Source organism: Mustela nivalis, assembly GCF_964662115.1.
Source record: "Mustela nivalis genome assembly, chromosome: 9".
NCBI classification, from domain to species: domain Eukaryota; kingdom Metazoa; phylum Chordata; class Mammalia; order Carnivora; family Mustelidae; genus Mustela; species Mustela nivalis.
In genome coordinates this window covers 91,263,383-91,280,990 of record NC_139028.1, presented here as the reverse complement: position 1 = coordinate 91,280,990, position 17,608 = coordinate 91,263,383, and the positions used below count along the sequence as shown (strand labels likewise).

At 36.9% G+C, this 17,608-nt stretch overlaps 1 protein-coding gene across 1 annotated transcript in view; it reads left to right on the top strand.

Moving 5' to 3' along the window:
- The first annotated feature begins 1,379 nt into the window (after positions 1-1,379).
- CSTF3 (cleavage stimulation factor subunit 3) overlaps positions 1,380-17,608 on the top strand; it is a 67,624-nt gene continuing 51,395 nt past the window's right edge. The window contains exons 1-3 of the mRNA XM_082748910.1: positions 1,380-1,594; positions 16,130-16,231; positions 16,354-16,449. Of these exons, the coding sequence (XP_082605036.1) occupies positions 1,568-1,594; positions 16,130-16,231; positions 16,354-16,449 (225 nt within the window). The 5' untranslated portion in view covers positions 1,380-1,567. The remainder of the gene's footprint in view (positions 1,595-16,129; positions 16,232-16,353; positions 16,450-17,608) is intronic.

Sequence of the window (17,608 nt, the reverse complement as noted above, 5' to 3'; positions counted from 1 at the left end):
CTCTCTGCCTGCCTCTCTGCCTACTTGTGATCTCTGTCAAATAAATAAATAAATAAAATCTTTTAAAATATATATATATTGGGAAAAAACAGCATTTGAGTCCAACTTTGAAGAATAGAACATAAAAGCTATTCTTTTGTTTGTGAACATTATTCTTAGAGATTTATTCTTGCAGTAATCAATCATAGACAAACTCAGAAAACAGATAAAAAGGAAAATTATGTGACACCTGTTCTGGAGATAACTGCTTTTCATCTTTAAATATTTTAAGGTTGTGTGTGTGTGTGTGTCTCCTATAAAATGTGCACTATTTTTGCATTCTTTTTCAGGTAACAATATCATGGATTATCTGTAATATATTTAATGTCCTCTATTGTTGGGTGGTGAAATAAACATTTACATCTTTGTGTTAACATACATCTATTATTTTTCATGTGTCTGATTACTTGGAAGGGTAAGAACTCAGGCTGTGGAAAGGGTGGTGGAAATACACAAGCAGAAGCAGGGAGACAGAAAAGAGTAAGACGTGTATGGGAAAAGTTTAGGTTTACTTTGGCATGTAGGCCACTATCCCTGAGGAGAATGAAAGCAGACACAGGATGACAAACTTTCCCTGGAAATTAGTTTGAGAAGAGACCCGTTCTCACTTAATCTTGGGCTATGCCACACCCGCTCTGAGCGCTTTTACGTGCACACCTTATTTAAATTGCGGGTACTACTGTTATTCCTATCTATTGGCAAAGAAACTGCGGCGCGGGCAAAGTTAAATTGCCCACGGTTACTGATCAAGTGAGAGACGCAGCCAGGATTCAAACGAATGGAGTCTGGCTTCAGAGTCTGACTGCTTTTACCTCCAATTTGCATACGAAGAATCATGGTGAGATGCTGAGCTTAAAACCCAGGATTTACAGACGTTAAAACCTTAGACACAGTAGGAGGTAGTGGCAGTACATATTAATATGGGCTTGATCTGTTCCTCTTATCCCTAAGAAGCATAGAAAGCATTAGCTTAGACCATAGAAAACCGCGATATATTCCCTAACTCCAAAATATAAAAGGCATTTAAACTTAGCATTGTCCTAAAACGGCCAGTTTGCCTGAACTAAACTGATTGTCAGTCAGGCTTCAAGAGCGAAAAACCAGGTTCCACAGCTTGGTAATTAAACTCCAAAAGGCGCGCGAGCCTCCAGGCTAAACAGTTTCCCGCCTCCCAGCCGGTTACAGCCAGCTCAGCAACAGTTCCCCTAGCCCAGGGTCGTGACGTCAGCACAGGCTTTGGGCCCCCTTCTGGATTCTCTCTGCATCTGCGCGGCCGAGTAACTGGCGAGTCGCGATCTTAGCTCCGCCCACTGCCCCGGAAGTTAATGCAGAAGCCACACCTCTTCCCTCATCCGGCTGGGGCGCAGCCATTTTAATTCATATCTGAGTGGGCGGTGGCGTTTCGTGTTGGCGGTCTGGCTCCGCTGGGCAGGGGGTAACTTTACTGGTTTGGGGTGGTTTTTAGTTTAATTTCTCTTTTCTAGCTTCGCATCGCGGGCCAGTTCTCCCTTTCTAGTCAACTGAGGCCATGTCAGGAGACGGCGCCCCGGAGCAGGTGAGGAAAGAGAGTGGTGGGGCCTCGTGGCGACCTCTTCTCTTCAAGTCTGTGTTCGTCCGAGTACTCCAGCCATGTTCGCCTGAGGAAGCAATCGGGGTCTATTGGACCCGGAGAACCGGGTATAGGACAATGTGGGAATGGGGAGCAAGGGCTGACTTGAGATCTGAAGTTATTTTTTGGCTTCTCTGCCTTAGGCGTTAATACGAACAAATATTTAATCTAGACAATAGCCAGGAAGCTGCTTCGTCCTGTTTAGTTAGGTTCATGGGACTACTCCTGTGAGATACCTTCCTTTGATACCATCTTGATACTAGGGTGGTTCGGAATTGATTACTTTAACGTGTAGTCGCTGTTTTCGAAAAACTTGACAGTGTTTCCTCTGCCATCTCCGATATATACCACGAAATAGGTTACCACTTTGAGAAATAATCGGAGATGAAACTCATCGGGAGAAATATAGTCTCTTGCCAGTGCGAATGAAGAAGGAAGCAGTGTAGGAGAAAAGCATGGTTTTGCCGAGATTAAGGAATTGTGTGACTTGATTCTGCTTCCTTTTTCTCTTTATTCTGTACGCAGTTCATTTTCGTTTTTAAAGCGACCCAAATATTGCAGAATTTGATAAATCGGAAATGAGAAATCGGTTTCGGCCACTGTAAATAAAAGCGTCCGCTTTAGTACTGGGTGTAAGTGACTTATAAATACTGTAAAAATCAGGTATTTAGTAAAGTGATTTGTTTCTTTTGCACTTTGTTCAGAATTTGGGTAAATACTACCTTTTAGTTTGAAAGAGGAAACTGATAGCTTATGAGAGATGTCATTCCATTTGTTTTTTCGATTTAAGTCCTGCTATGTTTAGGTAAATAGTTTTTAAAAATGGAGGCTAGCTAGACCTGCAGAGCCTCAATTTCCTGAAATTTCCCGTTGCCGTGGTAACGAACTACACTTGGGTTTTTGTTTTTTAAATTCCCAGCTTAGAAGGTAGAGGCTGTTTTGGAGGTTGGCAGAGATGAGGCAAAGTTGGAGGTCTCTTGAATGGTCTGGGTGACTGTAAATGTCCTTATGTCGGGAAGGCTTGCTAAATTAAATTTTGTGTTTGCTTGTTGACTGATTTCAGTACTGAAATCCCATTTACATTTTACATGCTGTCACAATGCCCAAAAATGCAAAGTCTCGAGTCTCAAAATTATTTTATCAAATCTGTTTATATATACCTACGGGTTTTCTGAGATGGGCTCATATTTTGTCACTTGAAAGGTGAGGAGTAGTGATGTCCTAAGATTTTATTGAAAGTTTCCAGAACTTGTTAATCCTTAAATTTATCTAAAATTATAAAGACACTGAAATGTCATGACCTTGAATATTTCAGAACTGTGGTGTTTTAAAAGGGGGAGATGGTGGTGAAAATTTTACAGGAGGAGAAATTAACCTAAAAATTTTACCGTGCAAAGTTTAGTACATAGAGAAAAGTTGGAAGTGCAATGAATGCTAGCAATACAGTTCTTCACCTTGAATCAGCAGTTGTTAACAACCGTTTTCCCTACTTGTTTTATCTCTGCATACATACTTATTTGAAAGTAAGTTGACACATATTTCAGCCCCTTAAATTTCATCATTCTTTTATATAAGGACATTGATGCAGTTATATAACCATACCGTTTTCTCACCTCAGAAAATTAATGGTAATAACGTATCATTTCTGAATCCCACTTTCTGTTCACATTTCCCCAGTTATCGCCAAAATAGGATTCATTGGATTTTCTTTCTTTTTTCTTTATTTTCTTTTACTTTATTAGAATCTAATTTGGGTTTACATGCATCATTTTGTTGTATCTCTTGAACAGTCCCCCCCACCCCCTTTTCTCCCAGGGATTTTGTTTGTCTCAAGAATCCTGGACAATTTTCTAGTAGAAACTTCTCATTTTCTGAGTTGATTTGATTTTTATGTGTGTGGTATCATTTAACTTGTCCCTTTATCTTTTGTTATTTCCTGAAAACTTTGTGTTTGCTTAGGTCTAAACTGAGAGCTCTGTTAATATTTGGCTTAAGTATTTTTGGGTAGAATGGTATAATGTTACATCAAAAGGCACTTCATGCCAAGTAGTTAGGTTGTTCCACTATTAGTGATGGTTAAGTTTGATTATTTGGGTAGGATGGTGATTCTGGGTTTCTTCATTGTGAAGGATTATTTTCTCCTTTGCAGTTAGTAATCTGTGGGTTGATTTTGTGATCCTCGATAACCTTTGAACTAGTTATTGTCCATTAATAATTCTTGAATAAATCAGTTTTTACATTGGAGGTAGAGAATGGTGGTGTTCTAATTCTACTCGGTCCTTTCTGACTGGCTCGTATTCTTCTGTAAAGAATTTTTTTCCTTTCTCTTTTTTAAAAGATTTTATTTATTTTGGAGAGAGAGGATTATTTTTCCTTTTGCAGTTAGTATTCTGTAGGTTGATTATGTGTTCCTCAGTAACCTTTTAACTAATTGGTGACTGTTTAGAGGAAAGATCACCTAAAATGAGCTGAAATGATAGACAAAAAGAGATTAAATACAACTGAAGAATCATTAAAAAAAAATCAAAGCCACTCTGTATGGGGCCATTGCTTTGGAAAGATGCCAAAGGATGTTATGGACAAAGAATATGGCAAGATAGTTGTAGATTTCTTTTAGCCTCATAACATTGAAGCTCAAAAAAAAATTTGGTTGAACAAACCTGTTGGTATCTGTTTTTCAAAAATACGGATGGTAAAAAAAAAAAATACGGATGGTCATTACTTTCTTGGTACTGAATCTGTAAATTTGTGCCCTCTGAAATGGGGAAATAATTGTAAACAAGCAGGATGGTTTGCTAAGATTTATTGTAGTCTTTTTTTTTTTTTTTTAACTCTTGTGAGGAAGTTCCATTTTTGCATAGAGAGCTATTTAATTTACCTTGGCATTTTTCATCAGTATTTATTACTGTTTTTGTCAGTTCGGTGATGACAAAACTATGTGCTTGTAGGTTCTCTCTACTCCCTAATGAAAACACATCTGGTTCATGTGTGGAATTATGGCTATATTTTTGTCTTGTGTGTGTGTCTCTGTGGATATATTATCTGTATATATATACACACACACACACATACGTTAGTGCTTGGTTCAGCTTTTGATTGTGTTCTTTTTTAGCTCCATTTTACCTTGTGCAGTACCCCTACAGCATTTAGCTGTTGTCTGGAGTTCCTCTACTGGGTTTGTATGTGAGCTGAAAGGACTGCCTTATTTATTCATCCTTGCATCTAGGAATCTAGGAAATTCTGTTTTGATACTTAAAGGTGTTCAGTAAATTAATGGATGAATTTTGCATTTAGGCTGTATGAGATACATTAGAAATTCCCATAGAATTTAATTTTGGGAGGAAGAAAAAAATAATTTGGGCATAAGAGTGGGTTTTTTTTTTAAATGTTTTGTTAGATAAGAAGAGGGGAGAGTAATGTGTTCAGCCAGGCCAATTCATATGAACCTTTAAATCCCTAAAATTTTTTCTGCACTCATCTTTTAGAAATAAGACTTCATTTTTAAAATAACTTCTAACCGACCTAGGATTAGGAATGCCTATATTGTAAACAAAATGATCCTCACTTTGGAAAATTTGCATAACCTGAAGAAGCATAATTATCAGTAGTTCTTAATGAGAGGAACTTGGGGCCATAAGTCATTGTCCTCTTTTGGTGAAAGATAAGTTTAGGACAATGTGGAAAATAATGAAAAATGTTCCCTGCTATATACTTAACTAAGATGAAAGATGAACGCATACAGTGTTGAAACACAAAACCTGGTTTAAGGTTTTGTTGGGTAACCATTACTACTTAATAGCATTTAAAAATATTTTTTAAAAAATATTTTACTTATTTATTTGAGAAAGAGAGTGCGTAAGAGAGAGCATGAGAGGGGAGAAGGTCAGAGGGAGAAGCAGACTCCCCTCGGAGCTGGGAGCCGGATATGGGACAGGATCCCAGGACTCAGGGATCATGACTTGAGCCAAAGGCAGTCGCTTAACTGGCTGAGCCACCCAAGCGCCTATCAAAAACAGTTTTAAACCCAAAATGGAGGGGTGCCTGGGTGGCTCAGTTGGTTAAGTGTCTGCCTTCAGCTCAGTTCACGATCTCCAGGTCCTGGAATCGAGCACCGTGTTAGGCTCCCAGCTTGGTGAGGAGTCTGCTTCTCCCTTTGCCTTTCCCCCTGCTTGTGCTGCCTCTCTCTTTCTCTCTCAGATGAATAAATAAAATCTTTTTTTTTTTTTTTTTTTAAGATTTTATGTATTTACTTGACAGACAGATCACAAGTAGGCAGAGAGGCAGGCAGAGAGAGGAGGAGGAAGCAGGCTTCCTGCGGAGCAGAGAACCCGATGTGGAGCTTGATCCCAGGACCCTGGGATTATGACCTGAGCTGAAGGCTTTAACCCACCTGAGCCACCCAGGGGCCCCTGAATAAATAAAATCTTTCTTTTTTTTTTTTTTTTAAGATTTTATTTATTTATTTGAGAGAGAGAGCATGAGCGAGGAGAAGGTCAGAGGGAGAAGCAGACTCCCCGTGCAGCTGGGAGCCCGATGCGGGACTCGATCCCGGAACTCCGGGATCATGACCTGAGCTGAAGGCAGTCGTCCAACCAACTGAGCCACCCAGGCGTCCCTGAATAAATCAATCTTAAAATATATAAATAAAGCCAAAGTGGATTGGGTGGGGGTGGTAAGGGAGAGACAGGGCCAGGTATATATATTAGATGATGTGTTATTTGGGCCCAATTAGTTTTACCAGTTTTTAACAATCTTTCTGTAATAGCCTTTCCTACTTTTCTTCCTCCTGTTGTGATACTCGGTATTACAGTTTGGGGCAGCCAAAATTGAGTTCATCTTTTTTGTTAATATTTCCACCATGTAGAATACTCTAGTTGGCAATAGTTGTTCCTAAGAGAGACTGATCTGTGTTTATATAAGTATTGGTTTTCCTTAGAAGTACAGTAGAAAGGTGCTGTGTTAAGAGAGATTGCATTCCTTCAGCATTAAGAATGTAGGAATTTCAGGAATACAGCTTACATCCCAGATAGACTTTCCAGAATTGCAAAATCTGTGTTGAGGTGTTTGTACCTATTAAGTGGATAATTGCCAAAAACCCTTCATAGTTGTAAGCTTTTCTGCCATTGTCTCTAAATCTTTTCTCTGTAGATAAAGACCTGCCTATGAATTTGAGTCTTTTTGTTTTGTTTTGCTTGGCAGTTGGTAATGGAGTGAGAATTTATGTAAAAATTGATTTGAGTTAGCAGATTTTTAGATTAATGGATAGTTTATAATCAGTAAATACTTAATAAAGCCAGAGGACAAAACTGTGTCCTAACTGATGATTTGCTAATGTTTTATTTAGTTTATTTAGTGAATTAATATCTTGGCTACTTTTGGTCTAAAGCCACATTTTTTGAATTCTAAAAGATTCAGATTTTTATTTGTAGTTGGCAGCTGTTTGTTTCCTAGGGAATTAGTAAGCAGATTTAATAAGCACATATGATTAGTATCATTATTTAGGCCAATAATCTTTAGCGTGTTTTTTCTTGAGTTTTGAATTGTTTACATGTTTAGTAGATTTCTAGTCTCTGGAAGGGCTGAAGGGATGATATGCAGAATACATAATCAGATTCATTTACCCAAAAAAAAAAGAATCTGGTAGAGTTCTGTTGCACTGGTAAAGGAACACACATAGGACTGAACTGGCATTCAGTCCTAATGTCACCTGTCACATAAACTGCTTTTATTCTCTAGGCATATGAATCGTCTCAGTTACTACTTGCAGATAATCTTGCAGTGTGCTACTCTTCGTCTATTTTTAATTTTGAATAAAGTTTAACTATCAAAGGAGACTAAAGACTTCACATAGATAGTATAATTTATGCAGCTTTATTAATGTTTTAGGGAAAACATGGAATGACTTAGGTCTGATGCTACTTTATTTTTAAAGAAACAACTTTTGGAAAATGTATGTAGAGAACAGATTAGTTAGGTTTGTCCAAATGGGAGTCTGTGGCCCATTGTATCATAATTACTTCGGTGCTTTTATAGAACTATAGGTGCATACATCTTAATTTCAGACTGTAAGTGAGACTTGAGAATCTTCATTTGAAACAAGTACCATGGGTGATTTTTATGTAAAATGTGCAAACCACGTAGAGGTTGAATATATCTGAACCTTAAAAGTTGTTTTTGAATACGTTCTTTATAAAATAAGTGGAGGAAAAACTGCAGATTATTTGAGGATGGTAGGCTTTTGATAGTCTTTTGTGGTTTTCCTCCCTGTAGTATATTTAGTCAATCATTACCCTTAATAGTGGGAAATATTCATTATAAAACCACGTTAGGACTCATCCTCTAGTTCTGTTCGCCTTGGTCAAGAACTGTTTATATAGGTTTAAATCTTTTAATTTACCATCTTCTCCCCTATACTTTCGTTTATCCCTTGGATTAAATTTTCACTGATACTTAATTTAGGTATGACCTCTAGCATCACACCCTCCCCATTTACCACAAAAATAGCTATATTCGGAGGAAAACTACCCACTTTTTTTTACACTTCCCTGGTGGGGATGGGAAAAATAAAAATTAGATTATTTTATTCTTTCAGTCATTAATCATTTTTGTCATCCCCCCCCCTCGCACGGGAGTTAACTCACCCCCTAATATTAGTTAAGCTGCCATATAGAAACCGGTATGCAGTTTCAGTAAAGTTTAACTTAGAGTTTTTCGGAGGCTACATCAGCTATCCACAATTATATGAAAAGCCTATTAAAAGTGCTTTTCCTTTCTCATCTACATACATAGTCATATACTTCATAACTCTAGTTACATAGTCATACTTCATCCGAAACGATATACTGCAGTAGATTGAAAGCCCAAGCAGATAATGTCTTCTATTCAGCCAGACATTTAAGTGTCACGAAACCATAAAACTGCCGTTTTGTTCACTAATTATTTTTTTGCTTTGGAAAATATTTTTAAATAAATTTTTTTTTAAAGATTTTATTTATTTTACAGACAGATCACAAGTAGACAGAGAGGCAGGCAGAGAGAGGGAAGCAGGCTCCCTGCTGAGCAGAGAGCTCGATGCGGGACCGATCCCAGGACCCTGAGATCATGACCTGAGCTGAAGGCAGCGGCTTAACCCACTGAGCCACCCAGGCGCCCAATAAAGTTACTTTTAAATGAACTAAAATTTTTTTCTCAATTTTACTATCTCATATGATAATATTGATAGATACAGCCACATTTTAAAAAAATTTTTGTTTGGTTCTTCAGTTTTTAAGACTGTAGAGTGATTCTTTTACAGAAAGTTTGAGAACCATTGAAATGCATGTGTAGTGTATGTGAGGCCCTTGTCAAATTCTGGTTCTCTGGGCTGGCTTCACATAACAAACAAAAGATTAATCATAGAAAGTGAAAAAACCCACTTAATGGGAGGAACTTTTTTTTTTTTTCTTATTTGACGACAGAGATCACAAGTAAGCAAGAGGCAGGTAGAGGGTGGGGGGATCAGGCTCCCTGCTGAGTAGAGAGCAGGAAGCAGGGCTCGATATCAGGACCTTAAGACCACGACCTGAGCCACCCAGGTGCCCCTGGGAGAAACTTTTTATAAATCTGGTGACAAGGGACTTGTATCCATAATACAAAAGTCTCTTGCAATTCAGCAGTGAAAAGATAACCCAATTAAAAATGGGCAAAGAACCTGAAAAGACATTTCTCCAAAGACAAATGGCCTATAAGAACATCAAAAAAATGCTGAATTTCATTCACGATCAGAGAAATGTAAATTAAAACCACTTTATACCCAGTAGGATGGTCAGAATCATCAAAAGACAAGTGTTGGTGAAGATCTGAAGAAATTGGAACCCTCTTAACACTGTTGCTCAGAATGTAAAATGGTTCAATCACTTTGGAAAACAGTCTGGCAGTTCCTCAGTGTTAAAAATAGAATTACTGGGGCGCCTGGGTGGCTCAGTGGGTTAAGGCCTCTGCCTTCAGCTCAGGTCATGATCCCGGGGTCCTGGGATCGAGCCCCTTATCGGGCTTAGCAGGGAGCCTCCTTCCCCCTTTCTCTGTCTCTGCCTGCCTCTCTGCCTACTTCTGATCTCTGTCAAATAAGTAAATAAAATCTCTAAAAGAAAAAAAAAAAAAGAATCACCATATGACCTATCAGTTTCACCTGTAGGGAGGGGTGTGTGTGTGTGTGTGTGTGTGTGTGTGTGTAAAAAACACAAAATGAACTCCACTCAAAAACTGGGAAACAATCTAAATGACCATCAGTAGTTAAATAAAATGTAGGATTTGTGGGATTATCCATATAGTGGAATTTTACTTGACATTAGAGAGGAAAATACTGATACATGATGAAACACGAACCTTGGAAACACGCAAAATAATAAAAGCTAGAAACAATAACATATTGTACAATACTATTTACATGGAATACCTGCACATATATGGAGACTGAAAGTAGTTTGGTGGTTGCCTAGGGCTAGGGCCTTGGGAAAGGTAATGGCTGTTAGGATGGTTCTTGTCGGATGATAAGATGTTTTTAAAAAATTTACTGTGAATTGTCTACTTTAAATAAGTGGCTTGTATATGATTATGCCTTTAAAAAGCCATTAAAAAAAAAGATCTTTATTTATTTTTTTGACAGATCACAAGTAGGCAGAGAGGCAGGCAGAGAGAGAGATTGGAGGAAGCAGGCTCCAAGAGAGCCTGATGTGGGGCCTGACGCGGGGCTCTATCCCAGGACTCTGGGATCATGACCTGAGCCGAAGGCAGAGGTTTTAACCCACTGAGCCACCCAGGTGCCCCCCCAAAAAGCCATTATTAAAAAGAAAATTTTAGAAGGTCATTGTGTAATGGATTTACCCTTCCTTCATACTTTTAGCCAGTTTTACACTTGTTACTATTCACAGAGAAAAAAATTAGTTGTCATGTTAGCAGTACCCTACTACTAGAAAAACAATTCATAGAACACATGCTAGAGATAGGTACTAAGTAACATTGTGTCCCTGTACCCAAAAAGAGTACATCATCTATTCAAAATTTTTCTGGGTTTTGTACCCACTTGAAATAGTGTATATTGGTATGTATCTTTGTATACACCGTACAGTTGTGTTATTTTTCTAGGTTTTAAAATTATGCAAATCAAAGACATTCCCAGAGTCCAGCTGATACCATTGGTAATGCATGCTTTGGGAACTAGTCCAGCTTTTGTTCTGGTCATTTGATTTGGAGTTCCAACCTACTCCCCATTAACATTTCCTAAAGAATGATAATGGGATGATAGTTTATTCCAAAGACAAAAGCTGGATTTTTGTAGACTTTTTGAAATAAGTTTTGGGGATGTGTAACCGTGGGACAGCTGTGTTTTGGCTGTACAAAGCAGAGTTCCGACCTCATTCCATTTCAAATGAGTACTGGAAACTTGTCCTAAATTTTCTTAAACTGATCTATTCCTCTGATCCAGCAGTAGATTTAGGAAATAGTAAAATAATTCCATTCCTTTTTTTTTTTTTTTAAGGACTTATTTATTTATTTATTTATTTATTTGACAGAGAAATCACGAGTAGGCAGAGAGAGACGGGGAAGCAGGCTCCCCGCCAAGCAGAGCCCAATGCGGTCCTGGGATCATGACCCGAGCCGAAGGCAGAGGCTCAACCCACTAGCCATCCAGGCACCCCTACTATTCCATTCTTTATGGAGGTCCAGTCCCCTTGTGGAATACTGGAAAACTGCTTAGATTTCCTTTGCCCTATAGAAATATGCTCAGGCAAGAGAGCAAAAGTGTTAACGCTGTTGGCTACCCAACTGGTTCATGATGATAAATGAGTTTTTGTTGTAGGAATTAAATGTGGCCATGACTACCAGAGTATATTCTGGGCGGTTTTGGTTAGCTTTTTTGTTAATTAATGCACTTGATTGAGAATTATCTATGTAGTTTGTTTTACGAACATTTAAGTACATCCTTGCTAGAGGAAAAGAATTTAGGAGTGTAACAGATTTTAAAAAGAGCTGAACCATAGTTCTTTCAGATTCTAAATGGATTTGGGGTAGAATTATGTAATTTAATTATTTTTCTTATAATGAAATGGGGTTATTATTTAATGAGTGATTAATTTTTTTTTTTTTTTTTTAAACATCTGCTCTCCAGCATCCTTTGCCTGGGTTCGTAGGTCCATTGTAATCCCATCCCCCCGGTGTCTGGTTAGAATTTTAGGGGTTCTATGAAGTTGGATGGAGGAAAATATTTTTACTAATCTTTAACTGAAATTGAAACTTTCCGTCTATTATGAAGGTAGGCAAGAAACCACACTGGCAGTGTTAGCAATAACTACTAGACATAAATATTCCAAATATTATTGTTTTCATCACTAGACTTATTATTAGATCTTGTTATTTAATATGTTAAGTATCTATTACTGTGTAAAATTTTGTTTAAAAATATTTCAGTAATTATATTTCAATATAATTGGTTTCCTTTGAGGTCTCTCACGGTTCATTTTGTGTATTTAAGAACAGTATTCTGAGAGGGGTACCTAGCTGGCCCCATCAAGAGCATGTGACTCTTGATCTTGGGATTGTGAGTTCAAGCCCAACATTGGATGTAGAGCCTACTTAAAAAAAGAAAGAAAGAAAAAGATTTTTCTGAGAAAGAGCCCATAGGCTTCAGTAGACCATTGGAAAGTTCTGAGGCAAACAAGAACAGTGAGGAAGCCCTTGGAGAGCTGTGGTTTTCACCTGAGGCTGCACATTAGAACCATCTAGGGAGTTTAAAAAATATATATAGTGATAAAAAAGTAAAAGTAGTGATGGTACACCTTGTCCCTAGAGATTCTCATTTAATTGCTTACATAGTGGGCCTTGAGCATCTTTAAAATCCCAGGCGATTGTAATGTGCTACGGGGGATGACAATCACTAAAGGAGTGGCATATTTAGCAAGGAGACATTTATACTTCTTGCTGTGATTTTGCTGGTTGAATATTAGACACTATCTTTTGAGTTTCTCTCTTCTTTTACAGATTGTGGTATACATTACCTAATTTGGTAGGTTAATTTTCAGCAGGTGGATCTTGAGTGTATAAGACCTTACATCAAACTGCTTTGAAACACTAGTTGTTAGCATTGATTAACTAAAGCAATTCAAGTATAGCTTAGCTCTTTTTTAGTTCCTGATTTAAAGTTCTGTATCACACTTCTTATTTTATCATTAACATTTCATACTTGGTATCTTATAAACTAAGATCCTGGTTTTATTTTAAGATATTTTCTTAAGTTTGTTTTTTTAAGAAGTAAGTAAACTCTTTGAAAGCAGAATACTTTATTTTGTTGTATCCCAAAGTGTCCCTTCAAGAATGTGTGGCACATACTAGGCACTGAGCAGATATTTCTTGGGTGAATAAAAATTAAAACAGTAGAAGAGTGTATACATTGTAAAGGGAGTGTTTCCATGAGTCTGTCTCTGTCTCTTCCCAGCTCATCTCCCAGTTTTTTTTTTTTCCACCCAGTATTATGGAGATAGTTCCATGTTGCTATCTATAGACCTTCCCTGCTCTGTTCTTTTTCCTGACTACAAATTACTCAATTTATTTAGTCAGTTCTTTTATATGTGATTATTTTAATTATTTTTAGTTTTATGCAACAGCAAACAGCCAAGTAGTAGTTCTTCAGTATACATCTTTGTGCATGTGTACAGTAGAAGTTGCCAAAAGTGGAATTCAGGGTCAACGTTCATGTTAAATTTTATCACATTACTATTTGCCCCCGCCAACAGTGTGAGAATGTCTTGCCAGTGTAATGTTGATTATAAAAACACTTTGGATCTCTGTCTTATGGCTTACATTTCTATTTTTTTTTCTATGAACTGTTCCAGTACATTGCCCATTTTGTGAGTTGCTGATCTTTTATTGACTGTACATGAATAAATTTAGTACTTTGCCAAATATGTTGGCTATTTTTTAGGTTTGTCTTTTGACTTTGATAATTTTTCATGCACAATTTAAACAATTAAGTGTACTCTCTTCAAAGGCTTCTGAAAAGCCTTAGATCCACTTCAGTATGTTTTCCTCTCGTTCTTTTTTGTTATTAGTGTTTAAATCTCTGACCCATGTGAAATTTACTTCGGTAGAAAGGGTTAAATAGGAATTCAACCTTATTTTGATAAAGTTGACTGTAGTTATTCTGATAGATGGTTATACAGTTATTCTAAACCTGTGCTTTGAATAAGCCACTATTCTGATTTGAAATATCACCTTTATTTGTTCATTTTCCATATATCATTCTCTTTTTCAACTGTCATGAACCAGTGATTCATGAACCATTACCACACCATTTTGCCATGTCATTTTGTGTTTTAAAGTGTGGTTGGGACCAATAGTCCTCCTTTATTAAACTTTTCCAGTTTTAGTTTCTTGAGCTAGCCTACTTATGGAGCTCTTATATATTAGTAAATATGAGTTTCATACAAAATCACATTTTTTTAAAAAAGATTTATTTATTTATTTGTCTGACAGAGATCACAAGTAGGTGGAGAGGCAGGCAGAGAGAGAGAGGAGGAAGCAGGCTCCCTGCTGAGCAGAGCACCGATTGGATCCCAGGATCCTGGGATCATGACCTGAGCCAAAGGCAGAGGCTTTAACCCACTGAGCCACCCAGGCACCCCTACATTGGTCTTTTAAAACGTGTTTTTCTTTCTAAATAAAATGTATACCTATCAGTGGTAGACACTAATTTATTCCAAAGAAGAGTGTACTACTTCCAGGTATATTTTTTCCCTGAACCCATGACTAAAATTTCTTCCCATCTGGGATTTTGACATTATTTTTCTTTTTTCCTTTTTTTTTTTTTTTTTTTTTTTAGGATTTTTTATTTATTGATTTGACGGAGACAGTGAGGGAGGGAACACAGCAGGGGGAGTGGGACAGGGAGAAGCAGGCTTCCTGCTGGGCAGGGAGCCGGAGGCCTGTGGCCTCTGGCCTCATCCCAGGACCTGCCCCCCCCCTCCCCAGGATCATGACTTGAGGGAAAGGGAGACTTGTTAATGACTGAGCCGCCCAGGTGCCCCTTGACATAATGTTTCTGTGAGTTGTTAATTGTCACTGAAAAAAATAAAGCTGTTAGGGGCAGTGCTTCCCTTTCTGTCTCCTCTTAAATATTATTCTGTATTGCCATATAGATTTCAAGAAGTCCTGTAAAAAGACAAAACACAACTTTAAAAATTAACATTTATCTGACTTAGTTGAATATCACTTTTTTTCCTGGCACATAGTGGTATTCTTTTTTTTTTTTTTTTTTTTTAAGATTTTATTTATTTATTTGACAGACAGCCAGAGAGTGAACATGAGCAAGGGAGTGGAAGAGGGAGAAGCAGGCTTCCTGCTGAGCAGGGAGCCCTGTGGGGGAGCTCAATCTCAGAACCCTGGGATCATGACCTAAGCTGAAGACAGATGCTTTATGACTGAGCCACCCAGGTGGTATTCTGAACAACAGTTTGAGTAGTACTTACATTTTTGCCTCAGGTGCTGGCTATTTTAGGCATTACTCTTTTTTTAGATTATATTTTTATAATAAAAATGAAACTGTTACCCACATGTGACCACTAAACATTTTAGTACGATCTTATACCGCAAATTCCTTTTTAATAGTTTTAATGATGCTGTTTGTACAATTTGTGAATCGTGTTTTGAAAACCTTTACATCAAAATACAATTTCCATGTCATTTCATGCTTTTTCTTTTGTGGCTCAGGATGAATGCTCTATAGCAGTGTTTCTCAAAATTGGTCCAGGGACCTGGGAGGTTCCTAAGACTTTCAGAGGATCTGTGAGTTCATAGTTTCATAATAAACTTTAGATAATTATTCTGCCCTTTCACTCTTAATCTCTTATGAAAGTACAGTGGAATTTTTACATGATGTGATATCACAGCAGATTGAATGCAGAAGCAGACAGAAAAATCCAGCTACCTACCTTTAAAAAAATCAGACACTAAACGGATTTGCAAATATATAAAATAGGATATTCTCACTGAATTTTTAAATTTATTTTGCATAAAAGCATTATGTTAACATGTAAATAATTTTTTATTGTACATGGATAAATATTTAACTCTTTCATCAGTTTTAATTTCTGATGTAGTAAATATTGAACTAATCACATAGACAAAAGCTCTTCAGCATACTCAGTAATTTTTAAGAGTATAAAGGGGGTCCTGAGACCACAGTGTTTGAGAATGGCTGCTTTATGTTTATGTAAAAGATGGGTTTGCTTAAATTTAATAATGGCTTTAAAAGTATGTAATCATTGAATTTTGTTTTTATGCAGGTGACTTAATGATAGCATAGTATATATAGATTGTAGAAAATGCAGGCCTCTTTTGTAAAAGGACATTTTTATGTTTTGTATTGGGGACTGATAACTGTGCTTGGATTAAATTAGGCATGAAACTTTTAAAACCGTAACATCAGTTCCTTATTTTTCTTTCCTCCAGGCAGCTGAGTATGTCCCAGAGAAGGTGAAGAAAGCGGAAAAGAAATTAGAAGAGAATCCATATGACCTTGACGCTTGGAGCATTCTCATTCGAGAGGCACAGGTTTAGTGATATAGGATTACATTTCCTTCTCTATGGGTCCAATCACACTACTTGGTTCTGCAGTAAATAATATTTTCATAATCTTAACATTGTAAATGCTGTTTATTGGTTTTCAATTTTAGAATCAACCTATAGACAAAGCACGGAAGACTTATGAACGCCTTGTTGCCCAGTTCCCCAGTTCTGGCAGATTCTGGAAACTATACATTGAAGCAGAGGTTAATATTTTATTTTATTTTTTCTTATATAGCATCTGATGGGAATTGCAGCATACACTAGAGTGATAGAAAACAAGTTAGGAACATAGATAGCACAACTAGGACAAGGAGGATTTAAATGTCTCTTGCCTTTATTTTGTAAAATAGGTTTGAAGGAGTAATTAAAGTGAATTTTTGAAATTTGGGTCTTTACAAGCTGATGATTGTTGCATTTTGGAGTTGCAACAACATTAAAACAGTTTCAATGGTATTGGAGTGCTTTAGCCTTTTATTTACTTGTCATGTGTCAATTTATTGCCTCCTGTGTCATTTATTTAGAACTCCTTTCTTTTTATTCCTACTTACAAACTAATATGAATGGTATTATAAGAAAATACAGAAATATTAACTTAGTTTCATAGGGTATATTGAGTGGTGAAATGAAACATTAGGTGAAAAATTATCTCAGGTTTTTGTGAAAATGCATGGTTTGTCAATAAATGTAAGCATTTTGGTAATTTAAAGATAAGGTTTTTTAATAGGATAAAGTTTACATTATTCAGGAATAAGCTAATGTGATTCAAATATGTGTAATCATAATTTACCCAGTGATACTTCTTTCTTTTTCTTGCTTTCTAACTGTCTTAAAATTTTACATCAGGCATGTTTATTTTAAAGAGTAAGGTCCTCATTCTTGATTATGATTAGAAGGGAGATGTTCATTTTTGACAACTGGAATTAGCAGTCAAGATGATAATAAAGCGTTAATGTATTGATACCAGTGGCACCAAGTAATCATCTTTCAGGTTATAATTTATTGGGATGGAAGGGGTGAGATGGGAGTGGTATCCACATTACAGTGAAAATTCTATCCATTTCTCTTTATAACTTATACTATGAAGTATTCTTATTTTGAATGTTAGTTTTGTAATCTAAATTCTCAGCATTATCAAATACACTGCAGCCTCATAACATTTTCCATAATGACTAAAATTTGGTAATATATGGGTCTCTTTTGGACCTATTCAGAGCGCGTTAGTCACCAGTAGTACTAAACAGACTTCACAACACAGTGCCACCTGTGATGTGCTTCTCATAATGGAACCAACCAACACCCAGTTTTAACTGAGGCTACAGTGTACTTACTATATTTGTGCTGTAGTTTATAGTGTATTACTTT